This window comes from Saccoglossus kowalevskii, chromosome 8, assembly GCF_978046115.1.
Source record: "Saccoglossus kowalevskii chromosome 8, keSacKowa6.1, whole genome shotgun sequence".
In the NCBI taxonomy this organism is placed as follows: domain Eukaryota; kingdom Metazoa; phylum Hemichordata; class Enteropneusta; family Harrimaniidae; genus Saccoglossus; species Saccoglossus kowalevskii.
In genome coordinates this window covers 6,335,987-6,359,039 of record NC_140648.1, presented here as the reverse complement: position 1 = coordinate 6,359,039, position 23,053 = coordinate 6,335,987, and the positions used below count along the sequence as shown (strand labels likewise).

Genomic DNA, 23,053 nt, shown 5'->3' with positions numbered 1-23,053 from the left:
GGGAGCTCAACTTCTTAATAGTGTTAGCTTTTGTGTGTAGATAGATGATTGTATACGAACATATAATTTTTAGGAAGAAAAATGTCTTTTATATGGGGAATAATAATTTACGCGTTCAGAATTATGAAATATTGTACTGAATCGTATTGGGAGAATTTTCCCTGGTGACAAACTGGAATGGAATATTATTTTTAGACGGCGTTTGAGTCCCAATACGTTCATTTATTTGGAGTTTGAATTAAACACGTGATTATGGTAATATTTACAACTCTGAAATATGCGGATAACTACCCTTGTTCTATATGACTGGCCGAGTCATTTGAGGGTGAATACTTCACTTGGAAGCGATACAAATGTGAGTTTCGCTGTAAGCCGACAGAACTGCGCTAATAAAATTACAGATTGTTAATCGATAACTGTATATGAATTTATTTAAGTCAACTCTACAGGCCACGTAACAACGTTGTCTACATTGCGAGATGAACATACAAGTAACATACCCTTTCTCCGTTTGTGTTTCGGTCTATAGTAGGTAAACTCCCATATAACACCGATGACAATAACAGCAGCCCAGCCAGCCAGCCCGTACAGTATTAACATAATGGTTTCGGTGTGAAATAACGGTTCTTCTTCAATTAACACATCTAACGTATACGGCTAATGACAAAACACAACAAAAGTCATTGCTGCTTGCGCTTTAACAAAATACGACTTCAGCAATTAAGAAGAAAGCCTTTTAAACTGAAAAGAAAAGATTACGCGCACATTTACATTGTACGTTACAAAATGTGTGTTAGTAGGTCTGTAATTACAGTTAAAGACGGTTGATTACTATGTACACTCAGCCAATTAAATATTATTCATAAATTACAATTTAATCAATTCGTTCATTTCAACATGCATCGATGATTGCGTTATTATCTTATGACGTCATACACCTGGAATTGCTAGTGAATTGATTGACATCGCGTTGATGAAATGACGGAAAACAATCTACTAATCAATATCATTCCTCATGTCGTCCTATATTTAAATTGTTATATCCATCAACATTAGATAATTTTATCTAATAAAGATGCCTTGACACAAATGTGCAGTGGTTTCGTTACGTACTACATACCCTTAATGGTTTCACCCGTTTGCTCAGTTCCGAAAATATACGATGTCGGTTGTTCATGACGTAATTATTAAAACACTGCACTTTGTCGTCTTCAATATTTGTTACAAGTATCCCATAATGCACCGGGTTTTCTACAAATATGGCAATACCGTGACCCAGTTTACCAATCTCGTCTATTTCAGCAGCCGCTATTAACTGGTCAAGAAGATATCCAGACATGTTGTCTACAGATGTATATAACTCACTCAATGTATTGTACACTGTGGGAAAATAAAGCTGTGTTAAATAGTTGTTATTTTAAGAATGGACTAGGCTAACTTTTAAAAATAAGAATGGAGGAGGCTAACTTATCGTAAGAGTGTTGTTGTTTTTCAAACATCCCTTGAGAACAATTCTAATTCTATACCACCAGGAATACCGGTACCCAGTGTACAGGCCTATGTCAATATATCATATTAACGTTATTTGACGATTAACTAAAATCATTAACGCGTTACAGGTAAACGTAAGAAACATAACACAATGTATTTGTTGATTTCACACGGTGTCGATTAAATAATTTGTGGGTTTTGAATTGTACATTTTGATTTAATAAAAGAAAAAAAAATACCTGTGACTTCGGCTCCCGATTGTACAGCTAATCTGTGATCCTCTGTTCCATTTAAGGCTCCCAACTATACAAAATAAACACACAGACTGGATTATGAATTTTAAAAATATGAATGTTCATGACATATTATAATATTTATTGACGCAATACTAATTTAAGAAAGTACAGCAGTATTTGTCATAAAACCCGCAAGACACATACTAATACAAATGTCTACTATATCTCAGCAGTGTCGATTATGTGTAGTTATAATAACACAAAGTACTAGTACAACAGAATATCGTAAACATGTATATTAAAATCATTTGTATGTTTGTTTGTCGTTGCTTTCCAGTGCTGGTGCTATTCTGTATAACAGTGTTGGACGTTTTCTCTGTGTTCGAGTGTCACGGAACACATCGTTACAATAAGCACTTCTGTGACGTCAAAATAACGTATATGGGTGAAAACATTCACCAAGAATGTTGTAAAATATCTCACTTATAAAATTCATTGATGGACGAAAATAGGTCAATACGACATAAGAGCTTGCATCAACATTGTTTAACAATTTTGTGTGTTAAATGTTGCACCAATATTTTGTTGCGAAAACGGGTAATTGACCTGGGTCTCGTCACTTTCAGCCACTTTGAAGCAATTACTTAAATGATTGTACTGACCATACAGCTCGGGTCAAAGAAATATTCACCTTCATGCCTTCTAGATGATACTCTATAGCAAATGTTTGTTCTGTCATTTCAGTGGTGACAATAGCGGTGAAGACGGACAATATAGCAATACCAACAATAATCCAAGCTATTCCAAACAAACGAGCTGGTATCGAGCGGGGTGAACGATCCCCATATCTGAAAAATACAGCAATTCTGTTAGAAATCACCGGCTATAGATTCGGAACTCTTTTAGGAAAGGTACTCCCATAGAAAATATGCTTCTATAGGCACTAATCTAAAGCTAATGTCGCGAGAATATTCCTCCCATAGATAAGAGTATCCCCATAAGCTACTCTCATAATGAAAAAGTACATTCATAGTAAAGATAGCATAGGAAAACAAATCCCATATAAAAATACACTACCATGGCACTTTTATTATTACCATACGAAAGTCTTTGCAAAAACCCAAGGGTATTCCCGTATAAATAAAACGTCATCGGAAACGGATACGTACCTGCATTGTGGAAACTCATACAATCAATATACAACTTCTTAAAAATGAGTCCAATATATAAGGTACTCAAAATACACAATTAATAATCCTAATAATTTTAGTATGGCCAGCATTGCAACGAATTGACGCATATAATATATACATCAATGGATAATGTATATACCGCATGTTAAACAATAATATATATAGTAAAAAACGTTCATACCCAACCGTTGTCATGGTTACAAATGCCCACCAGAATCCTTCCCAGAATCCTCTAATGAATGGTCTTGGAAATTCCAATGGATTCCACAATCGATCCTGTAATATAAATGCAAAGGAGAAATCATTATTGATGACGTCATGTGAAATAACAATGTTAAATTAGGAACTGATAATAGTACGTGATTGTTTTTCCAATGACTGCTATGCACGTGTATCTATGCTCAGGATACCATGTATATTTATGCAAATTTGAGCGAAGAACAATAATGTACAGTATTGCGGATTACTGAAAATTGATGTCAACAACAACAATACATAGTGTCAGAACTATAGAAACAACATTATATATATATAGGAAGGTATCCATTCATTACTGGTGTAAAAAAGATGATCAAATACTGGTATAGAAAAACAAAGTGCCTGAAAATTATCTGGTATATGAAACTTACAGTCCAGGCATAGAACTGGACAACTATGGCATATACATTTAGGCCCCGAGCTTAAAACACATCCTTAAATATCCAGATATATACCATTGTGCCATGAAAAAAAAAAACTCGAACAATGTAATTATAGATAAATTAATATAAAAAAACAAAAAACTAAAACAACAACTAAAAACAAAATTTAAAAAATAGAAATTGATAACTAAGGCAAAAAGTGACTTTGGCTTTGTAAACTACTTACACGTAGTCAAAACACCCATCACATGTCATCAATGACGAAATTAAGGATTAGTGCTCACAGACTGGGAGATATAACAACACAGATATATCTCAAAGAAAGAAGAACGCCATAGAGGAATATTTCATTATAACATGCGATCTCTACGTAGGAGAAAGGAAAAACTTTATCACCACATTTAGCCAAAAATAAAGAAAAAAACTAAAATATTTTTTTTAAATAATAAAGATGAGAGAACGATAATACAAATAACACCACACTGGTAGCCATATTACGACACGCAGGTAGCCATATTACAACACACAGGTAGCCATATTACACCACATTGATAGCCATATTACAACACACAGGTAGTCATATTACACCACACTGGTAGCCATATTACACCACACTGATAGCCATATTACACCACACAGGTAGCCACATTACACCACACAGGTAGCCATATTACACCACACTGATAGCCATATTACACCACACTGATAGCCATATTACATGACCAATTTCAAGGAAATGGTGACTACTGAACCCATACCATAACTTTCACATCGTATTTACATGGTTTTAGCCGTGTGTAGGATCACTTTGTCCATGCAGTTGTGTCTAAAACAATATTTCGATAAGATTTGATCATCTTTGTATGGTTGTTTCAAAATCACAGCTATTGTCACTTTGACAAAACATGTCAGATAATTATGTTTCATATTATTTATTATGAGCTCAGATTGCTTTCACATGTTTTGGAATGGCTGTTCATTCATTCATTCATTCATTCACTGCATACTGCTTTTTGGAAATGACAAGTGTGATTTCTTAGACATTTCATAGCTATATTAATCAGATTTGGTCATTGTACATTTACAGTTAATCCCTTTCCTAAGGAAGGTCCTGTATTTGCGATATGTATGGCTGGTGACGATTCACAGGAATCATTGAGGACATGGTTGACGTATTTACAAGAAGACAATCCTAATCTTGGTAATTTACCAGTTGTATTCAACATCTACCAACCACCTGATAGAGAAGTGACGCTCCATGGTAGTAGCTGATATCTCCCACAATGCAACATCCAATATAGCTATATCAGTATCTCCCACAATGCAACATGCAATATGGATTCTGTCAGAGTGCAGATGACATAACATATCTATGTCATGTGTACTTCTCACATGAAGCTTATCATTTTACTGAAAAGTGTGATGACAGCAAAGCTTTTTTTCTATATTTGTCAGTATGATTTCTTTTTGTGGCTGCATAGGTAGGCATGACCAACAAATAGTGTTTTCTTTGTTTTGATTTCCAAAGTGGAATACCTAGTAGTTTGTTTAAGCATCACTTTTGAATTTGATGTGAACAATGTGTTGTATACATGAAAAGGGATTTGTATCAAACACAAAGTGACATGACTATGGCAAGTATAAGATAAAGCCAGAATACAAGGACTCTTCTGATATGTAAAGTTCACTGAGATAAAATGACAAGACCACAGGATTAGACGTATTATCATGAAGAGGACTTACAATCAGAAGTGTATCCGCCTTAATGCTATAAAATTATTGTAAAATGAATATAAAATCTGTGTAGGAAAATTCTAGCAAGAACTGCATGATAATCAACATATGAATATTCATGATCTTAACTCAAAACATGTTCCAGGTAGCTCAATGGGCAGATTTTCTGTCGTATTGCCTGGTGTGCTGCAAGCTCCGAGTCAAATCCAGTCTTTGTTGTTTTTTCTTAAGACAGTAAACTTGATTAGTGTTTCATTATTGACCTATATAAAAGTCCTAAGACAATTAATGAGAACAAAGTGATTTGACTTACGGAAATAAGTCTGACTTGAATATATATTGAACATTTAGTGTGCGTAACATCCTGCATCGTAGCGATGTCCTCGACGATGACTCCACAATTTGGAAAAAATTGTGCAGGTTCATATTGTGAAAAGTGGCTGCCTTGGTGTTCAGAGTTTGGGACACAGTCACAGGGGTTGTTTAACTGTTGGTGTGAGAAATATTTTTCTGAAGATAACTATGGTATTTTTCGTTAATAACAACTATACAATTGTATTCATATTGTCTCTATTGTCAGGGTCAACACTACACGTTTTTATATAAATGATTTTTAAATGCAGATGTGGGTTTGTCGAATTCATTTCTTCAAAGTGCGATATAAGTTGTATCATAGATATCGTGTGTTAAGTAGGACATCAAACACTTGATGTGATAGAACCTATCGTCACAGATCAATTCACCAAATATTACTGTCAAAAATGTAATTATAAATAGCATTTTTGCAATTCTGACTGTTTTCAACAAATAAAAAAAAATGATTACATGGTTAGCTGCAGTAACTTTGTTGTATGTGTGTTCATTTCAAGTACTTTGTCTCATTCTGTGCATACTACTCGGCTAATTGACACAAGAATGTGAAAATAGTAATTTATTCAGCCCAAAATTACGCAGGTTTTAACATGATCCATTCACACATATAGATGAGTTGGAAGGTGGCTACACAGTAATGACTGATTTTGTTTAATTTCAATAAGAAATGTTGTATACCAGTAATACACTACACATCCCAGACTGGAAATCTGATTAAATAATTCAATCCCTGGAGTGGCATAATATAAACTCAAAAAATGTATTTCTATCTCCATGTCTGAACTTTTGAGAGTCTACCCAAACTTGCCAGCGTTTCTCTCCAGGTGAATCTATACTCCTGCAATACGTTGTTTAGAATTCTGGGGAATCCAATCTCAAATGGGGTTTGCTTTTTATGTTCTCGTACTTGGAATGGGTTATTTATTCTAAATGTATGTACACAGTAGCAGTAAAAGGCAATGTTTTTGAAGGCCCTGACATTCAAAGCTGACACGAGTACTTGTCGTGATACATTAAACTGGCAACATACTGGCAGTATGTTGGCTTCACTATTCCCCCAAAACTGAAATTTAATGTTTATTTATTCTTTTTTTTTATTTTGAACTCGAGCAATTTTATTTACAAACCAAACCAATTACGACAGTCAACATTTTCAATAAAAATACAAACGTACATCAAAGCAATTTACATATATGCTTTGAGTTGAGCTGTACATGTAGATGTAGAATTGTGTCTGAACCTTGAATACTTTTAGTGTTACTCTTTCTATTCTGTTCAGCAGCAGACCTAGGGGAAACTTTTCCTAAAACTGTAAATGATTTATTTTATGTACATTGTCCCAATAAAATTTCCTCTTAATGAATTTAACATTATCTGCCACCAGAGGGCGTCGTTCTGCGTTAGTGACTAGAGATCGCCGTCGCGTGTCTGGCGGGGGTTTCTGGCTTCATTTACTTCAACAAGTCATGTTTGTATAATCAAACTGGTAATATTACTATTCTGAGGTATTTGTCACGATCAGTACATTGTTATTTTGTTAAAATGGTCGATTCATGTCTCCGTATTTAACAGCGGTTAAGTACTGTAATTGTTCGCGTCGGTGCTTGTCTTGCATCACAGAAATTTTACTCTCCCAGTTTCTCCTAAAATTCACCATTTCCTCTTCCATGCACAAGAGTTCGGAATTCTGCCTCATGACGAGTCCTTCCAGTCCACCAATTTGCTTCGAGTCCGGGTCAATAAACAGCGCCATCTGTCGGTTGAGCTGCCGTGAAGTATTATTAACAGCGGTTGTTGTGTCATTTTCTGAATCGAGTTCACCAAATCCGTTGTTTATGTTACCATGTAAACGTCGTTGTTGTTTTTTCGTTAACATCTCACTAATAGGTGCTAGGGTTTCGCCATATATACTATCCAACTCAATCGCCTTGCTAGTCTTGGTACTAGCTATCTCTTTCTTAGCCGCTTAAATAAAGAATAAAATCACATTATGAATAAAATAATAATCTTGTACATATTAAGTTTTGTTTGGTCTTTATGCGAATATATATATATATATATATATATATATATACTGTGTGTCGCTGTTAAGGATTCAATAGGCCGTATATTGATCGAGATAGATTTGAATTATAGTCGTTGCCCACCTTATGTCGGGTCAACGTTTTTGACTTTTGGGACGAATCCTCATCGACAAAATGACAAATATAATATAGCCGCATAACAGTTGTTCGGTGGTGCGATCACAGTTTCATATTGAGATACTAATCGCAATTGACAATTTACTAAATTACTAGTATCCGATACTAGTATTTTAAATTCTACTGTCTTACTGTCAGTTGTTGACATCGCCAGTAATATACTAGTTTATTTTTATTGTAAAATAACTAATAATGTAAAATGCCACCTAACATATCGGCCATTTTTTTCATTTTATATAATTTTTAAATAGCCGCGCCAACAAAATGTTAGCACAACAATGTAACAACGATTCCAAGACCATTATCATCTATGCAAATAGTCCACACCCAAGTTGTTACCAAGGGAACTGCTGTCACGCGGCCTTGATATCTCGGAATAACGTATGATAATCAAACTGATGAACTATCAATAATTGTAATCTCTGATGAAATCGAAGATTCGATAAAATAAATATCGTTTTTTTGTGATTTAAATATATTTAGTAATTGATGTAGTGATTTCTCTTCAACCCGCATTTGTAAAATAGTGGTGTCTAATAAACTATCGGCTAATGTTGATATGTTTGAAGTATTCGTGGTGTTCTAGAGTCAACAGGTTCATAATCATCTAAATTGAAGGGGAGCTCAACTTCTTAATAGTGTTAGCTTTTGTGTGTAGATAGATGATTGTATACGAACATATAATTTTTAGGAAGAAAAATGTCTTTTATATGGGGAATAATAATTTACGCGTTCAGAATTATGAAATATTGTACTGAATCGTATTGGGAGAATTTTCCCTGGTGACAAACTGGAATGGAATATTATTTTTAGACGGCGTTTGAGTCCCAATACGTTCATTTATTTGGAGTTTGAATTAAACACGTGATTATGGTAATATTTACAACTCTGAAATATGCGGATAACTACCCTTGTTCTATATGACTGGCCGAGTCATTTGAGGGTGAATACTTCACTTGGAAGCCATACAAATGTGAGTTTCGCTGTAGCCGACAGAACTGCGCTAATAAAATTACAGATTGTTAATCGATAACTGTATATGAATTTATTTAAGTCAACTCTACAGGCCACGTAACAACGTTGTCTACATTGCGAGATGAACATACAAGTAACATACCCTTTCTCCGTTTGTGTTTCGGTCTATAGTAGGTAAACTCCCATATAACACCGATGACAATAACAGCAGCCCAGCCAGCCAGCCCGTACAGTATTAACATAATGGTTTCGGTGTGAAATAACGGTTCTTCTTCAATTAACACATCTAACGTATACGGCTAATGACAAAACACAACAAAAGTCATTGCTGCTTGCGCTTTAACAAAATACGACTTCAGCAATTAAGAAGAAAGCCTTTTAAACTGAAAAGAAAAGATTACGCGCACATTTACATTGTACGTTACAAAATGTGTGTTAGTAGGTCTGTAATTACAGTTAAAGACGGTTGATTACTATGTACACTCAGCCAATTAAATATTATTCATAAATTACAATTTAATCAATTCGTTCATTTCAACATGCATCGATGATTGCGTTATTATCTTATGACGTCATACACCTGGAATTGCTAGTGAATTGATTGACATCGCGTTGATGAAATGACGGAAAACAATCTACTAATCAATATCATTCCTCATGTCGTCCTATATTTAAATTGTTATATCCATCAACATTAGATAATTTTATCTAATAAAGATGCCTTGACACAAATGTGCAGTGGTTTCGTTACGTACTACATACCCTTAATGGTTTCACCCGTTTGCTCAGTTCCGAAAATATACGATGTCGGTTGTTCATGACGTAATTATTAAAACACTGCACTTTGTCGTCTTCAATATTTGTTACAAGTATCCCATAATGCACCGGGTTTTCTACAAATATGGCAATACCGTGACCCAGTTTACCAATCTCGTCTATTTCAGCAGCCGCTATTAACTGGTCAAGAAGATATCCAGACATGTTGTCTACAGATGTATATAACTCACTCAATGTATTGTACACTGTGGGAAAATAAAACTGTGTTAAATAGTTGTTATTTTAAGAATGGACTAGGCTAACTTTTAAAAATAAGAATGGAGGAGGCTAACTTATCGTAAGAGTGTTGTTGTTTTTCAAACATCCCTTGAGAACAATTCTAATTCTATACCACCAGGAATACCGGTACCCAGTGTACAGGCCTATGTCAATATATCATATTAACGTTATTTGACGATTAACTAAAATCATTAACGCGTTACAGGTAAACGTAAGAAACATAACACAATGTATTTGTTGATTTCACACGGTGTCGATTAAATAATTTGTGGGTTTTGAATTGTACATTTTGATTTAATAAAAGAAAAAAAAATACCTGTGACTTCGGCTCCCGATTGTACAGCTAATCTGTGATCCTCTGTTCCATTTAAGGCTCCCAACTATACAAAATAAACACACAGACTGGATTATGAATTTTAAAAATATGAATGTTCATGACATATTATAATATTTATTGACGCAATACAAATTTAAGAAAGTACAGCAGTATTTGTCATAAAACCCGCAAGACACATACTAATACAAATGTCTACTATATCTCAGCAGTGTCGATTATGTGTAGTTATAATAACACAAAGTACTAGTACAACAGAATATCGTAAACATGTATATTAAAATCATTTGTATGTTTGTTTGTCGTTGCTTTCCAGTGCTGGTGCTATTCTGTATAACAGTGTTGGACGTTTTCTCTGTGTTCGAGTGTCACGGAACACATCGTTACAATAAGCACTTCTGTGACGTCAAAATAACGTATATGGGTGAAAACAATCACCAAGAATGTTTTAAAATATCTCACTTATAAAATTCATTGATGGATGAAAATATGTCAATACGACATAAGAGCTTGCATCAACATTGTTTAACAATTTTGTGTGTTAAATGTTGCACCAATATTTTGTTGCGAAAACGGGTAATTGATTGGGTCTCGTCACTTTCAGCCACTTTGAAGCAATTACTTAAATGATTGTACTGACCATACAGCTCGGGTCAAAGAAATATTCACCTTCATGCCTTCTAGATGATACTCTATAGCAAATGTTTGTTCTGTCATTTCAGTGGTGACAATAGCGGTGAAGACGGACAATATAGCAATACCAACAATAATCCAAGCTATTCCAAACAAACGAGCTGGTATCGAGCGGGGTGAACGATCCCCATATCTGAAAAATACAGCAATTCTGTTAGAAATCACCGGCTATAGATTCGGAACTCTTTTAGGAAAGGTACTCCCATAGAAAATATGCTTCTATAGGCACTAATCTAAAGCTAATGTCGCGAGAATATTCCTCCCATAGATAAGAGTATCCCCATAAGCTACTCTCATAATGAAAAAGTACATTCATAGTAAAGATAGCATAGGAAAACAAATCCCATATAAAAATACACTACCATAGCACTTTTATTATTACCATACGAAAGTCTTTGCAAAAACCCAAGGGTATTCCCGTATAAATAAAACGTCATCGGAAACGGATACGTACCTGCATTGTGGAAACTCATACAATCAATATACAACTTCTTAAAAATGAGTCCAATATATAAGGTACTCAAAATACACAATTAATAATCCTAATAATTTTAGTATGGCTAGCATTGCAACGAATTGACGCATATAATATATACATCAATGGATAATGTATATACCGCATGTTAAACAATAATATATATAGTAAAAAACGTTCATACCCAACCGTTGTCATGGTTACAAATGCCCACCAGAATCCTTCCCAGAATCCTCTAATGAATGGTCTTGGAAATTCCAATGGATTCCACAATCGATCCTGTAATATAAATGCAAAGGAGAAATCATTATTGATGACGTCATGTGAAATAACAATGTTAAATTAGGAACTGATAATAGTACGTGATTGTTTTTCCAATGACTGCTATGCACGTGTATCTATGCTCAGGATACCATGTATATTTATGCAAATTTGAGCGAAGAACAATAATGTACAGTATTGCGGATTACTGAAAATTGATGTCAACAACAACAATACATAGTGTCAGAACTATAGAAACAACATTATATATATATATAGGAAGGTATCCATTAATTACTGGTGTAAAAAAGATGATCAAATACTGGTATAGAAAAACAAAGTGCCTGAAAATTATCTGGTATATGAAACTTACAGTCCAGGCATTAGAACTGGACAACTATGGCATATACATTTAGGCCCCGAGCTTAAAACACATCCTTAAATATCCAGATATATACCATTGTGCCATGAAAAAAAAAAACTCGAATAATGTAATTATAGATAAATTAATATAAAAAAACAAAAAAACTAAAACAACAACTAAAAATAAAATTTAAAAAATAGAAATTGATAACTAAGGCAAAAAGTGACTTTGGCTTTGTAAACTACTTACACGTAGTCAAAACACCCATCACATGTCATCAATGACGAAATTAAGGATTAGTGCTCACAGACTGGGAGATATAACAACACAGATATATCTCAAAGAAAGAAGAACGCCATAGAGGAATATTTCATTATAACATGCGATCTCTACGTAGGAGAAAGAAAAAACTTTATCACCACATTTAGCCAAAAATAAAGAAAAAAACTAAAATATTGTTTTTAAATAATAAAGATGAGAGAACGATAATACAAATAACAAATAGTACTGTTTCAAAACAATAGAAGAAAAAATGAAAACAATAAAGTGAGCTACCTCAAGCAAAGGTGATGTACATGCGTTAGTAAAGTAATTATTTCACCAACACAAATATTATAAACAATTCACTTTTCTATTTTTCCATTTCATTTGTACTTTATCTAGTTTGTCAGGGCTGTTTTCTCATTTTTATATTTGACTCTTTCTTCACATCTGTAAAGCATTGAAATCAAAATCCAAATACGGATACGAACGTAATGAGGATTATTATTATAGCTACCGATGTTGGCGTATACAAATAGACAGATGGTGACTCCCTATTCCGCTGTTAAATGTGCAACATGCAGTTTTATTATGCTAGTCTTTCATTATCATAACTCGATGTTTTTGTAAGTATTCGGATGAAACAAAAATATTTTCTTATAAACCATTTTCGCTCGATGTCACATCAACAACAAAATTAAAGAAAATGTATGTTTTCGTCCATATTGCTTCCTTGAGAAAGTGTGCTTCATTCAGTTATTACGGAACAGCGTAATTTAATATAAATAAGATACGTAGCCATATCACACCACACATGTAGTCATATTACACCACGCACGTAGCCATATTACACCACGCACGTAGCCATATTACACCACACTTATAGCCATATTACAACACACAGGTAGCCATATTACAACACACAGGTAGCAATATTACACCATACATGTATCCATATTACAACACACAGGTAGCCATATTACACCACACAGGTAGCCATATTACAACACACAGGTAGCCATATTACAGCACACAGGTAGCCATATTACAACACACAGGTAGCCATATTACGACACGCAGGTAGCCATATTACAACACAATGGTAGCCATATTACAACACACTGGTAGCCATATTACAACACACAGGTAGTCATATTACACCACACTGGTAGCCATATTACACCACACTGATAGCCATATTACACCACACAGGTAGCCATATTACACCACACAGGTAGCCATATTACGACACGCAGGTAGCCATATTACAACACACAGGTAGCCATATTACACCACATTGGTAGCCATATTATCCTACACAGGTAGTCATATTACAACATACAGGTAGCCATATTACACCACACTGATAGCCATATTACACCACACAGGTAGCCATATTACACCACACAGGTAGCCATATTACACCACACTGATAGCCATATTACACCACACTGATAGCCATATTACACCACACAGGTAGCCATATTACACCACACAGGTAGTCATATTACACCACACTGATAGCCATATTACAACACACAGGTAGCCATATTACACCACACAGGTAGTCATATTACACCACACTGATAGCCATATTACAACACACAGGCAGCCATATTACAACACACAGATAGCCATATCACACCACACTGGTAGCCATATTACACTACGTAGGTAGCCATATTACACCACACAGGTAGCCATATTACAACACACAGGTAGTCATATTACAACACACAGGTAGTCATATTACACCACACTGGTAGCCATATTACACCACACTGGTAGCCATATTATCCTACACAGGTAGCCATATTACAACATACAGGTAGCCATATTACACCACACTGATATCCATATTACACTACACAGGTAGCCATATTACAGCACACAGGTAGCCATATTACAACACACAGGTAGCCATATTACGACACGCAGGTAGCCATATTACAACACAATGGTAGCCATATTACAACACACATGTAGCCATATTACGACACGCAGGTAGCCATATTACACAACACTGGTAGTCATATTACAACACACAGGTAGTCATATTGCAACACACAGGTAGCCATATTGCACTACACAGGTAGCCATATTACACCACACAGGTAGCCATATTACACCACACTGAAAGCCATATTACAACACACAGGTAGCCATATTACAACACACAGGTAGCCATATTACACCACATAGGTAGCCATATTACAACACACTGGTAGCCATATTACAACACACAGGTAGCCATATTACGACAAGCAGGTAGCCATATTACACCACACTGGTAGTCATATTACACTACACAGGTAGTCATATTGCAACACACAGGTAACCATATTGCACTACACAAGTAGCCATATTACACCACACAGGTAGCCATATTACACCACACTGAAAGCCATATTACAACACACAGGTGGCCATATTACACCACACAGGTAGCCATATTACACCACACTGAAAGCCATATTACAACACACAGGTAGCCATATTACACCACACTGAAAGCCATATTACAACACACAGGTAGCCATATTACACCACACTGATAGCCATATTACAACACACAGGTAGTCATATTACACCACACTGATAGCCATATTACAACACACATATGTAGCCATATTACACCACATAGGTAGCCATATTACAACACACTGGTAGCCATATTACAACACACACGTAGCCACAATACTGTGTGTCTCCATGTTTTTGATATGGTATTCGCGTTGTAACTTTATTTTTAGGCACTAAAGTGAAAATCATAGGCACTTAGGTATACCAGTAAATGACGTGGCACGAATCACAGTTAATGGAGCTTTCTCGTTCAAAATAAAATGATTGACCCCCAATCGTAATCTGTAATAGGATTGAAAGATTACTTAGTCTGTTTTGGGCAAATCGTATTGAATTGCTTTACATCACGTACACGTCATCATATACACATCTGCTGTAGTTTTCGATGTCATAAAAAGGTCACGTCAAATGTTGTTTGACAGTAAGCGTACATAGGGGTCATTATTGATCATTACAGAATTCATGAATCGTAAAGAGTTTGGTGATTACATCTGACGAATATACTCAATTCAATTATCCTTTGTGATTAGATATGTAATTGTTTATATATTTTCTGCAATTGAAAGTTAATCCCAGTTAAATCGAATTTTACGCCAATTCCCTCTTCCTCGTTACACCGTTCTCTTCTGAGTAACTTCAAAGCTCATTGACCTAAACCAATATCGCTTACAGACCACTGATGTAAACGGTTGATGTAGATGCCAAACCTTGAAATTCTGACAGATTTAGAATTAGTGAAATGTTCGAAGCAATGCTCTCCAATGTGACATTTAAACGTGTCATGACATTCATTGTCACAGTCATGAATTCTTTCGGCAAAAATGATAAAACGCAATTGATGACCAATCAAATCATGAGTAATACAATGACACCATTTCACGCATAATTTACATATTATAATCCATATATATTGTGGTACCTCAGTCTGGGAATGTGGCATTACAATATTATGATATAAAGCTGACAGTAGCACATCACTATGTATGGAGTATATTGAAATTCCTATTGAAGTGTATGCAGTGTGGATTTTGAAAAATTAAAACGATAGACAGTGGTCAGAATACCAAAAACACCGACATTATACACACGGTCTAATTAACATATTCGTATCACGGAGTGGTGTGTTTATCCGCTGGCCACCACATCTCTAGAATCCAGGAAATGTGTATCCAATTTATAATATGCATAATGTCTGTTAACGCGATTCTTCCGGAGATATCTATATGTATAGACAAAGAAAATTGAAATCCTCACACGCAAACACCGACACGTCGGGATGAAAGGAGGTCGACGTCTATTATATTTTTGTATTGTAATTTCCGCTTGTTCGACGGGAATCCATCAATCACGTCATGGATGGTGTAATTATATTTGCATTTGTTGTTAAAAACACCTGCTCTCTGGGTTTAATTTTAGTCTAACTAGAGCTAAAATGTCAACAAAGATTGCGTCTCACTGATCAATATGAATTGAAAGGAATAATTGTATAGCGATTGCAGAGTTTGTACACATAGATGAATACTAGTAATATACGAGGCGACGAGTTTCTGTTGAATGTTAAATTATTGGATGATATTTAGCCATTTTTGTCAGCTACTGCTGAGAAATGTGACTTAATTGTGCAATAACACGTGACACATGGCATCATCAATGCAATAACACGTGACATAAGCAAAACAAGGTGACATACGTCATAAGCAATGTAACATCACGTGACATGCGTCATGAGTAATGCAACAATATGTGACATGTTCATACCCAATGCATCAGCATGTGACATAATCAATGTAACGTGACACATGCCATTGCATAGTAACAACTCAACGACGGGTGGAATGTGAGATGATCATTTCAACAACACGTTACATGTGACGTATTCAATGCAACAACCAATGACATATGACACACTCAATGTAACAATACGGGACAAGCAATGTAATAACACATAACATATGCCATATACAATGGAACAACAACTAGATAAAAGCATAACGATAGACGAGATGCTGAAATGTTCGAGTTACGAACATCGAGTTACGAACACCGAGTTTGGAAAACATCGTAGTGCAAGGCATTATTACTGTAGAACTGTAGGTGATATTACTGTAGAACTAGTGTTAAAATTCCCTATCCATCCTAGAGCAAGGTGTTATTACTGTAGAACTTATGTTAAAATACTCCATCCATCCCAAAGCAAGATGTTATTACTGTAGAACTAGTGTTAACATTCTCTGTCCATATTAGAGCAAGGTTTTATTACTGTAGAACTAGTGTTAAAATTCTCTGTCCATCTTAGAGCAAGATGTTATTACAGTAGAACTAGGTGTTAAAATTCTCTATCCATCCCAAAGCAAGATGTTATTACTGTAGAACTAGCGTTAACATTCTCTGTCCATCTTAGAGCAAGATGTTATTACAGTAGAACTAGTGTTAAAATTCTCTATCCATCCCAAAGCAAGATGTTATTACTGTAGAACTAGTGTTAAAATTCTCCATCCATCCTAGAGCAAGGTGTTATAACTGTAGAACTAGTGTTAACATTCTCTGTCCATCTTAGAGCAAGATGTTATTTACAGTATAACTCGTGTTAAAATTCTCTATCCATCCCAAAGCAAGATGTTATTACTGTAGAACTAGTGTTAAAATTCTCCATCCATCCTAGAGCAAGGTGTTATTACTGTAGAACTAGTGTTAACATTCTCTGTCCATCTTAGAGCAAGGTGTTATTACTGTAGACCTAGTGTTAAAATTCTCTATCCATCCCAAAGCAAGATGTTATTACTGTAGAACTAGTGTTGAAATTCTCTATCCATCCTAGAGCAATGTGTTATCACTGTGGAACTAGTTTTAAAATTCTCTATCCATCGTAGAGCAAGGTATTACTACTGTGGAACTAGTGTTAAAAATCTCTATCCATCGTAGAGCAAGTTGTTATTACTGTAGAACTAGTGTTAAAATTCTCTATCCATCCTAGAGCAAGGTGTTATTACTGTATACCTAGTGTTAAAATTCTCCATCCATCTTAGAGCAAGGTGTGATTACTGTAGACCTGGTGTTAACATTCTCTATCAATCTTAGAGCAAGGTGTTATTACTGTAGACCTAGTGTTAACATTCTCTATCAATCTTAGAACAAGGTGTGATTACTGTATACCTAGTGTTAAAATTCTCTATCCATCCTAGAGCAAAGTGTTATTACTGTATACCTAGTGTTAAAATTCCCTATCCATTTTAGAGCAACGCGTGATTACTGTAGACCTAGTGTTAACATTCTCTATCAATCTTAGAGCAAGGTGTTATTACTGTAGACCTAGTGTTAACATTCTCTATCCATCTTAGAGCAAGGTGTTATTACTGTAGAACTAGTGTTAACATTCTCTATCCATCCTAGAGCAAGGTGTTATTACTGTAGACGTAGTGTTAAAATTCTCTATCCATCTTAGAGCAAGGTGTGATTACTGTAGAGCTAGTGTTAAAATTCTCTATCAATCTTGGAGCAAGGTGTTATTACTGTAGAACTAGTATAAAAATTCTCTATCCATCGTAGAGCAAGGTGTTATTGCTGTAGAACTAGTGTTAACATTCTCTATCAATCTTAGAGCAAGGTGTTATTACTGTAGAACTAGTGTTAAAATTTTCTATCCATTGTAGAGCAAGGTGTTATTACTGGTGGTTAATCAATGTAACGTGACACATGCCATTGCATAGTAACAACTCAACGACGGGTGGCATGTGAGATGATCATTTCAACAATACGTTACATGTGACGTATTCAATGCAACAACCAATGACATATGACACACTCAATGTAACAATACGTGACAAGCAATGTAATAACACATAACATATGTCATATACAATGGAACAACAACTAGATAAAGCATAACGATAGACGAGATGCTGAAATGTTCGAGTTACGAACATCGAGTTACGAACACCGAGTTTGGAAAACATCGTAGTGCAAGGCATTATTACTGCAGAACTGTAGGTGATATTACTGTACAACTAGTGTTAAAATTCTCTATCCATCCTAGAGCAAGGTATTATTACTGTAGAACTGGTGTTAACATTCTCTATCCATCCTAGAAAAAGGTGTTATTACTGTAGAACTAGTGTTAAAATTCTCTATCCATCCTAGAAAAAGGTGTTATTACTGTAGAACTAGTGTTAAAATTCTCTATCCATCCTAGAAAAAGGTGTTATTACTGTAGAACTATATATATCTGTTTTTTTTTTGTTCAAATTATACAGTAAGCCTATCGCTCTAGCATATGTGGCTGAAGCATTACAAGTGAACAAACAACAAAAACTGATTTCAGACACACTATGTTTGACAGCCTGGTGTTGGTCTTTACTATCGAACTTTTATGTCTAATCAGATGATCAACTAGTACATTTTGGTCTCACTGATCTGCACCAGCACATATTCTAGAATCATTTTGAGAAGAATGCATATTAGCTTTGTTATAGTGTTAGGGTCTTTGGTGTAACGTGTTTTGATATTATTTGTCAAAGTTGAAAATACATTCACATGCACGTGAAATCACTGCTGATTCAAAGGCATTTGCAAGTACAGACAGCTAAATTGGAAATCATTTAGAATGCAATTCGCAAATATTCAAATATCAAATACGTGACAAAAATAAGTATAACCTAGATGTATACTGTGAATAAACTGTACTGTTATTATTAGATGTAGTTGTTGTAATGTTTAACCATCGGAACCAAGGTATTTGCATGTGTACACGAAATGTTGTGACTCTTTCCTATCTGGCTACAAGGATTTTCTGCCAGCCCCCCCAAAAAAAAAACACTATTCAATACCAAGAAGTGAAATGTTGCAGTGGTGTGTTTATTCAAAGAAGATGTCGTGACGCAGATGGTCATTATGTGCAAAGCCACATCAGATTGATGGAATCTACGTCCATCCATGCACTCAAATGTAATCAACATTATCACCTTCTTGATGGTGTGTGTGTTGGTGTTTTGATAACTCCAAGATCAAACTACCTTATATTGTCATACAAATTTAGAAATAAAATATAATGACATGGGGGTATGTACAACTTTGTAATCTCATGATCTAAATAAATTTTTAAAAAAACGAGAAAGGGAAAAGATTTAGTACTTTTGTTGTGACGTTGATTTGTTGGCGAACGTTGATACCTTCCTATGGTATTCAACATTCCAGCTACACATATCTCATAAATTACACAGAGCTAATGGTACACAGAGTGTAATAATATTATATATACTGGTCACGAACATAGTTTGCATTAATTACATAGTAAACTGGGATAAACTAGTATGTTATGTGTGTATTTTAAAATGTTTTACAAAACAAGACAATCGGGTGTGAGTCCAGGCATCCATTACCTGTTATCTAGACAATGTTTTCACAGTAACCATGTGTATTAGTGTCACGACAACCAGGCGTAATTACCAGTGAAACAATATACACCAGATACGCGAGACTATGTATTGTTATATACTAGTAATTTGGAAAGTTAGGGTTGATGTGTTTGGGCTAAAGAAGTGACGTAACTATGACGTAACTATCCCCAGATTGGTGACAAGTGTCTAGCCAACGTTTACCGATGGTCATTAATTGACCATTTAGTTCTTCTTAAATTTAGTGGAAACAAAGAAAACACTTCTCTAATGAGAATATAAATCCAGAATAACGACTTTTGAAATTACTTTCACTATAGTGCCATCTTTCAGCATACATTGTATTAAAATTAAATTTAATTTAGTGTATTCTGATCTGGTGCATGTGCATTCAAGAATTTGACTGACGAATCAAACGATCTTCAACTCCGTATCTACGACGTATTTCATTTTAAAGTTGAATGTGTTTTTTTTATTGTTAATAGTAATATTGTTTGCCCTGTAATAGTCACATGACGGAGAATATCTCTGTATATATATATATTGATATAGATAGTTAGACAGCCCACAAATAGTGCTTAATAACAACTTCACTATCGAAAGTTGTATGCATTGTATGAACTGCCAAGACTTTCGTCGAAACAACATATTCACAATATAAGCATTCACCCAATACAATGTAGTACTAGTTTCTGACGTGTAAGGTCTGTGACGACGCTTTTAAAATACTATAGAGTAATGTAATAATGTGTCAACATAGTTTAGATTTGATTTCACAATAATTGTTCAATTAACCCCATTTAAAACTGTATCCATCAAATTCGCAGAGTCAATTGACTAATTGCGTTTCCCGCCAAACACTCTGAACGAATTAGGGTTTACTGCGATCACATTTCGATTAAAGGTCGTGCGAGGCATTCGACTTATTAAACGACTTATTAAATAACTTGAATGTAACATTTTTTGCTTGTTTCAAAATTGTTGCATGATCAATGTTTGACACACATCATCAATATTTTGTACTTAATCTGAAATATTGTTTTGTGAACATTATCTAAAAAAAATAAAATGTGCGATGTGGGAACAATTTGGAAAAAATGACAACCCCATTGTATTACCGATATCGTGTTGCCATAGGAACCAGTGATGAATATAGCATGTAATTGACATCAAATACACGACAGGATAAATACTATGTTAAATCAAAGTTAATAGATATACTGGGGGGGGGGGGCTTGCTCGTTCGGATTTTGTATACACTTCTTATTCATAAATCGTGATTTCATCTACAGATGGTAACTAAATCAGTTTAGCTTAGGGTTGTACCATTATTTCTGCTGACGTGATCGGGTAAGTAGAACTATCGGAGCTTTTTGAAGATTGTTGGTTTGTTTGATAACAACATATTTGAAAATTCTATAAATAAATTTCAATTGATAAATCGATGTCTATATTTACATTTTTCGCAATTAGTGGAACTATCGCAAAAGGTGTGTGTGAATGTTCAGTTCCTTGGGTGAACTAATAGTGATTCGAGACAACTGAGGCTCACTCCAACAAATGCGTAGAAGACCATGTCACAAACCAGTGACGATTATTTTCACAGCGATATACAGTCCGTTTGTCAAAGAACATATACTAATAAATTGAGACACAATCACTAAATTTTGACTGAGTGACCACGCTCTTAATATTGAAGTGAGCGCCACAAAAGAATCCCTCTGAATGACAGAATTTGTAACATGTGTAATCAGAACCAGGTGGAAGATGAAACCTATTTTCTTATCAAATGCAATAAATACCAGGATCTCAGAAACGATTCAGTATTTGCAAACTCACGCATCCACAATATCAATAGCAAATCACCAGACGCTACCCTCAGGGGAAGTGTAAAATAAAATAAAAAATTATGCTACTTTTTAAAAAAAAAAATGACGACATTATTTTTACATTGCCGAATACCACCGTTCCCGGGGCAACAAAATAATATTTATTCAACATTTACATACCAACCCAAGTGAGTTTTTACGCAAGGTGTGAATTAGGTTTGTCGACACAAGCTGGACTTAAATTAGCAGTCACTTGATCAAATGAACAGTTTAAAAACAGTGCATGCCAGGGGCGCTTTTTCTTAATGTGCATTTGCAATGAAAGCTACAACAGTGGTCGACATGGTAATATATCAACAACAAAGCATGCACACAACGTATAGGAAATGAGTGAGTAATTTGCGTGAGCTGCGACATTTATAGTGATGTTCTGTGCGGTACCTGAGACCCGTAATTGCTTGTCTCGACAATTGAAAAATAAACTTTATATAATGGAAAGTAATAAATCAGAACAGGTCTTCGTACTTCTTTAACGAGGTAAGAATGTACAAAAAATCGTTAATACTGAGTAGAGGTTTCGCGGTGAGTAGAATACCGCAGCGAGTATTCACGGTTGATGGGATAACGCAGTGTGTGGAATGCCGCAATCACTGGTTGTCTTCCGACCTGGCTCTCATACAGTGATATTGAGCTTGCAAAGTCGTGAAAATATAACCGCCACCATCACCACGTATATTTAATGTGGTATTATTGTTCACTGTAAAAGTTCACATTTCCGTCAATGCAAATATGCGTTACCGGTATTGGGTCAAGCTTTTGAAAACAGGAAAACAAAACACGTCATACAATGGTTGTTTCATGGTAAAATGAGAAGAATGACTGTACTCATAATTTGACCATAATTATAATCGATATTCGAGAATTATGATAAATCAACCAATAATCCATATATATATGTATACAG

The 23,053-nt window shown here is 35.1% G+C and overlaps 1 protein-coding gene across 1 annotated transcript in view; it reads right to left on the bottom strand.

Annotated features, from left to right (window-relative positions):
• Positions 1 to 23,053, bottom strand: part of LOC102804213 (uncharacterized) — a 28,710-nt gene that overhangs the window by 1,832 nt on the left and 3,825 nt on the right. The window contains exons 2-12 of the mRNA XM_085502659.1: positions 11,586 to 11,680; positions 10,903 to 11,059; positions 10,216 to 10,279; positions 9,606 to 9,865; positions 8,986 to 9,142; positions 7,208 to 7,632; positions 3,102 to 3,196; positions 2,419 to 2,575; positions 1,731 to 1,794; positions 1,121 to 1,380; positions 501 to 657 (exon numbers count right to left, since the gene is read on the bottom strand). Coding sequence (XP_085358785.1) covers positions 501 to 657; positions 1,121 to 1,380; positions 1,731 to 1,794; positions 2,419 to 2,575; positions 3,102 to 3,196; positions 7,208 to 7,632; positions 8,986 to 9,142; positions 9,606 to 9,865; positions 10,216 to 10,279; positions 10,903 to 11,059; positions 11,586 to 11,680 — 1,891 coding nt within the window. The remainder of the gene's footprint in view (positions 1 to 500; positions 658 to 1,120; positions 1,381 to 1,730; positions 1,795 to 2,418; positions 2,576 to 3,101; positions 3,197 to 7,207; positions 7,633 to 8,985; positions 9,143 to 9,605; positions 9,866 to 10,215; positions 10,280 to 10,902; positions 11,060 to 11,585; positions 11,681 to 23,053) is intronic.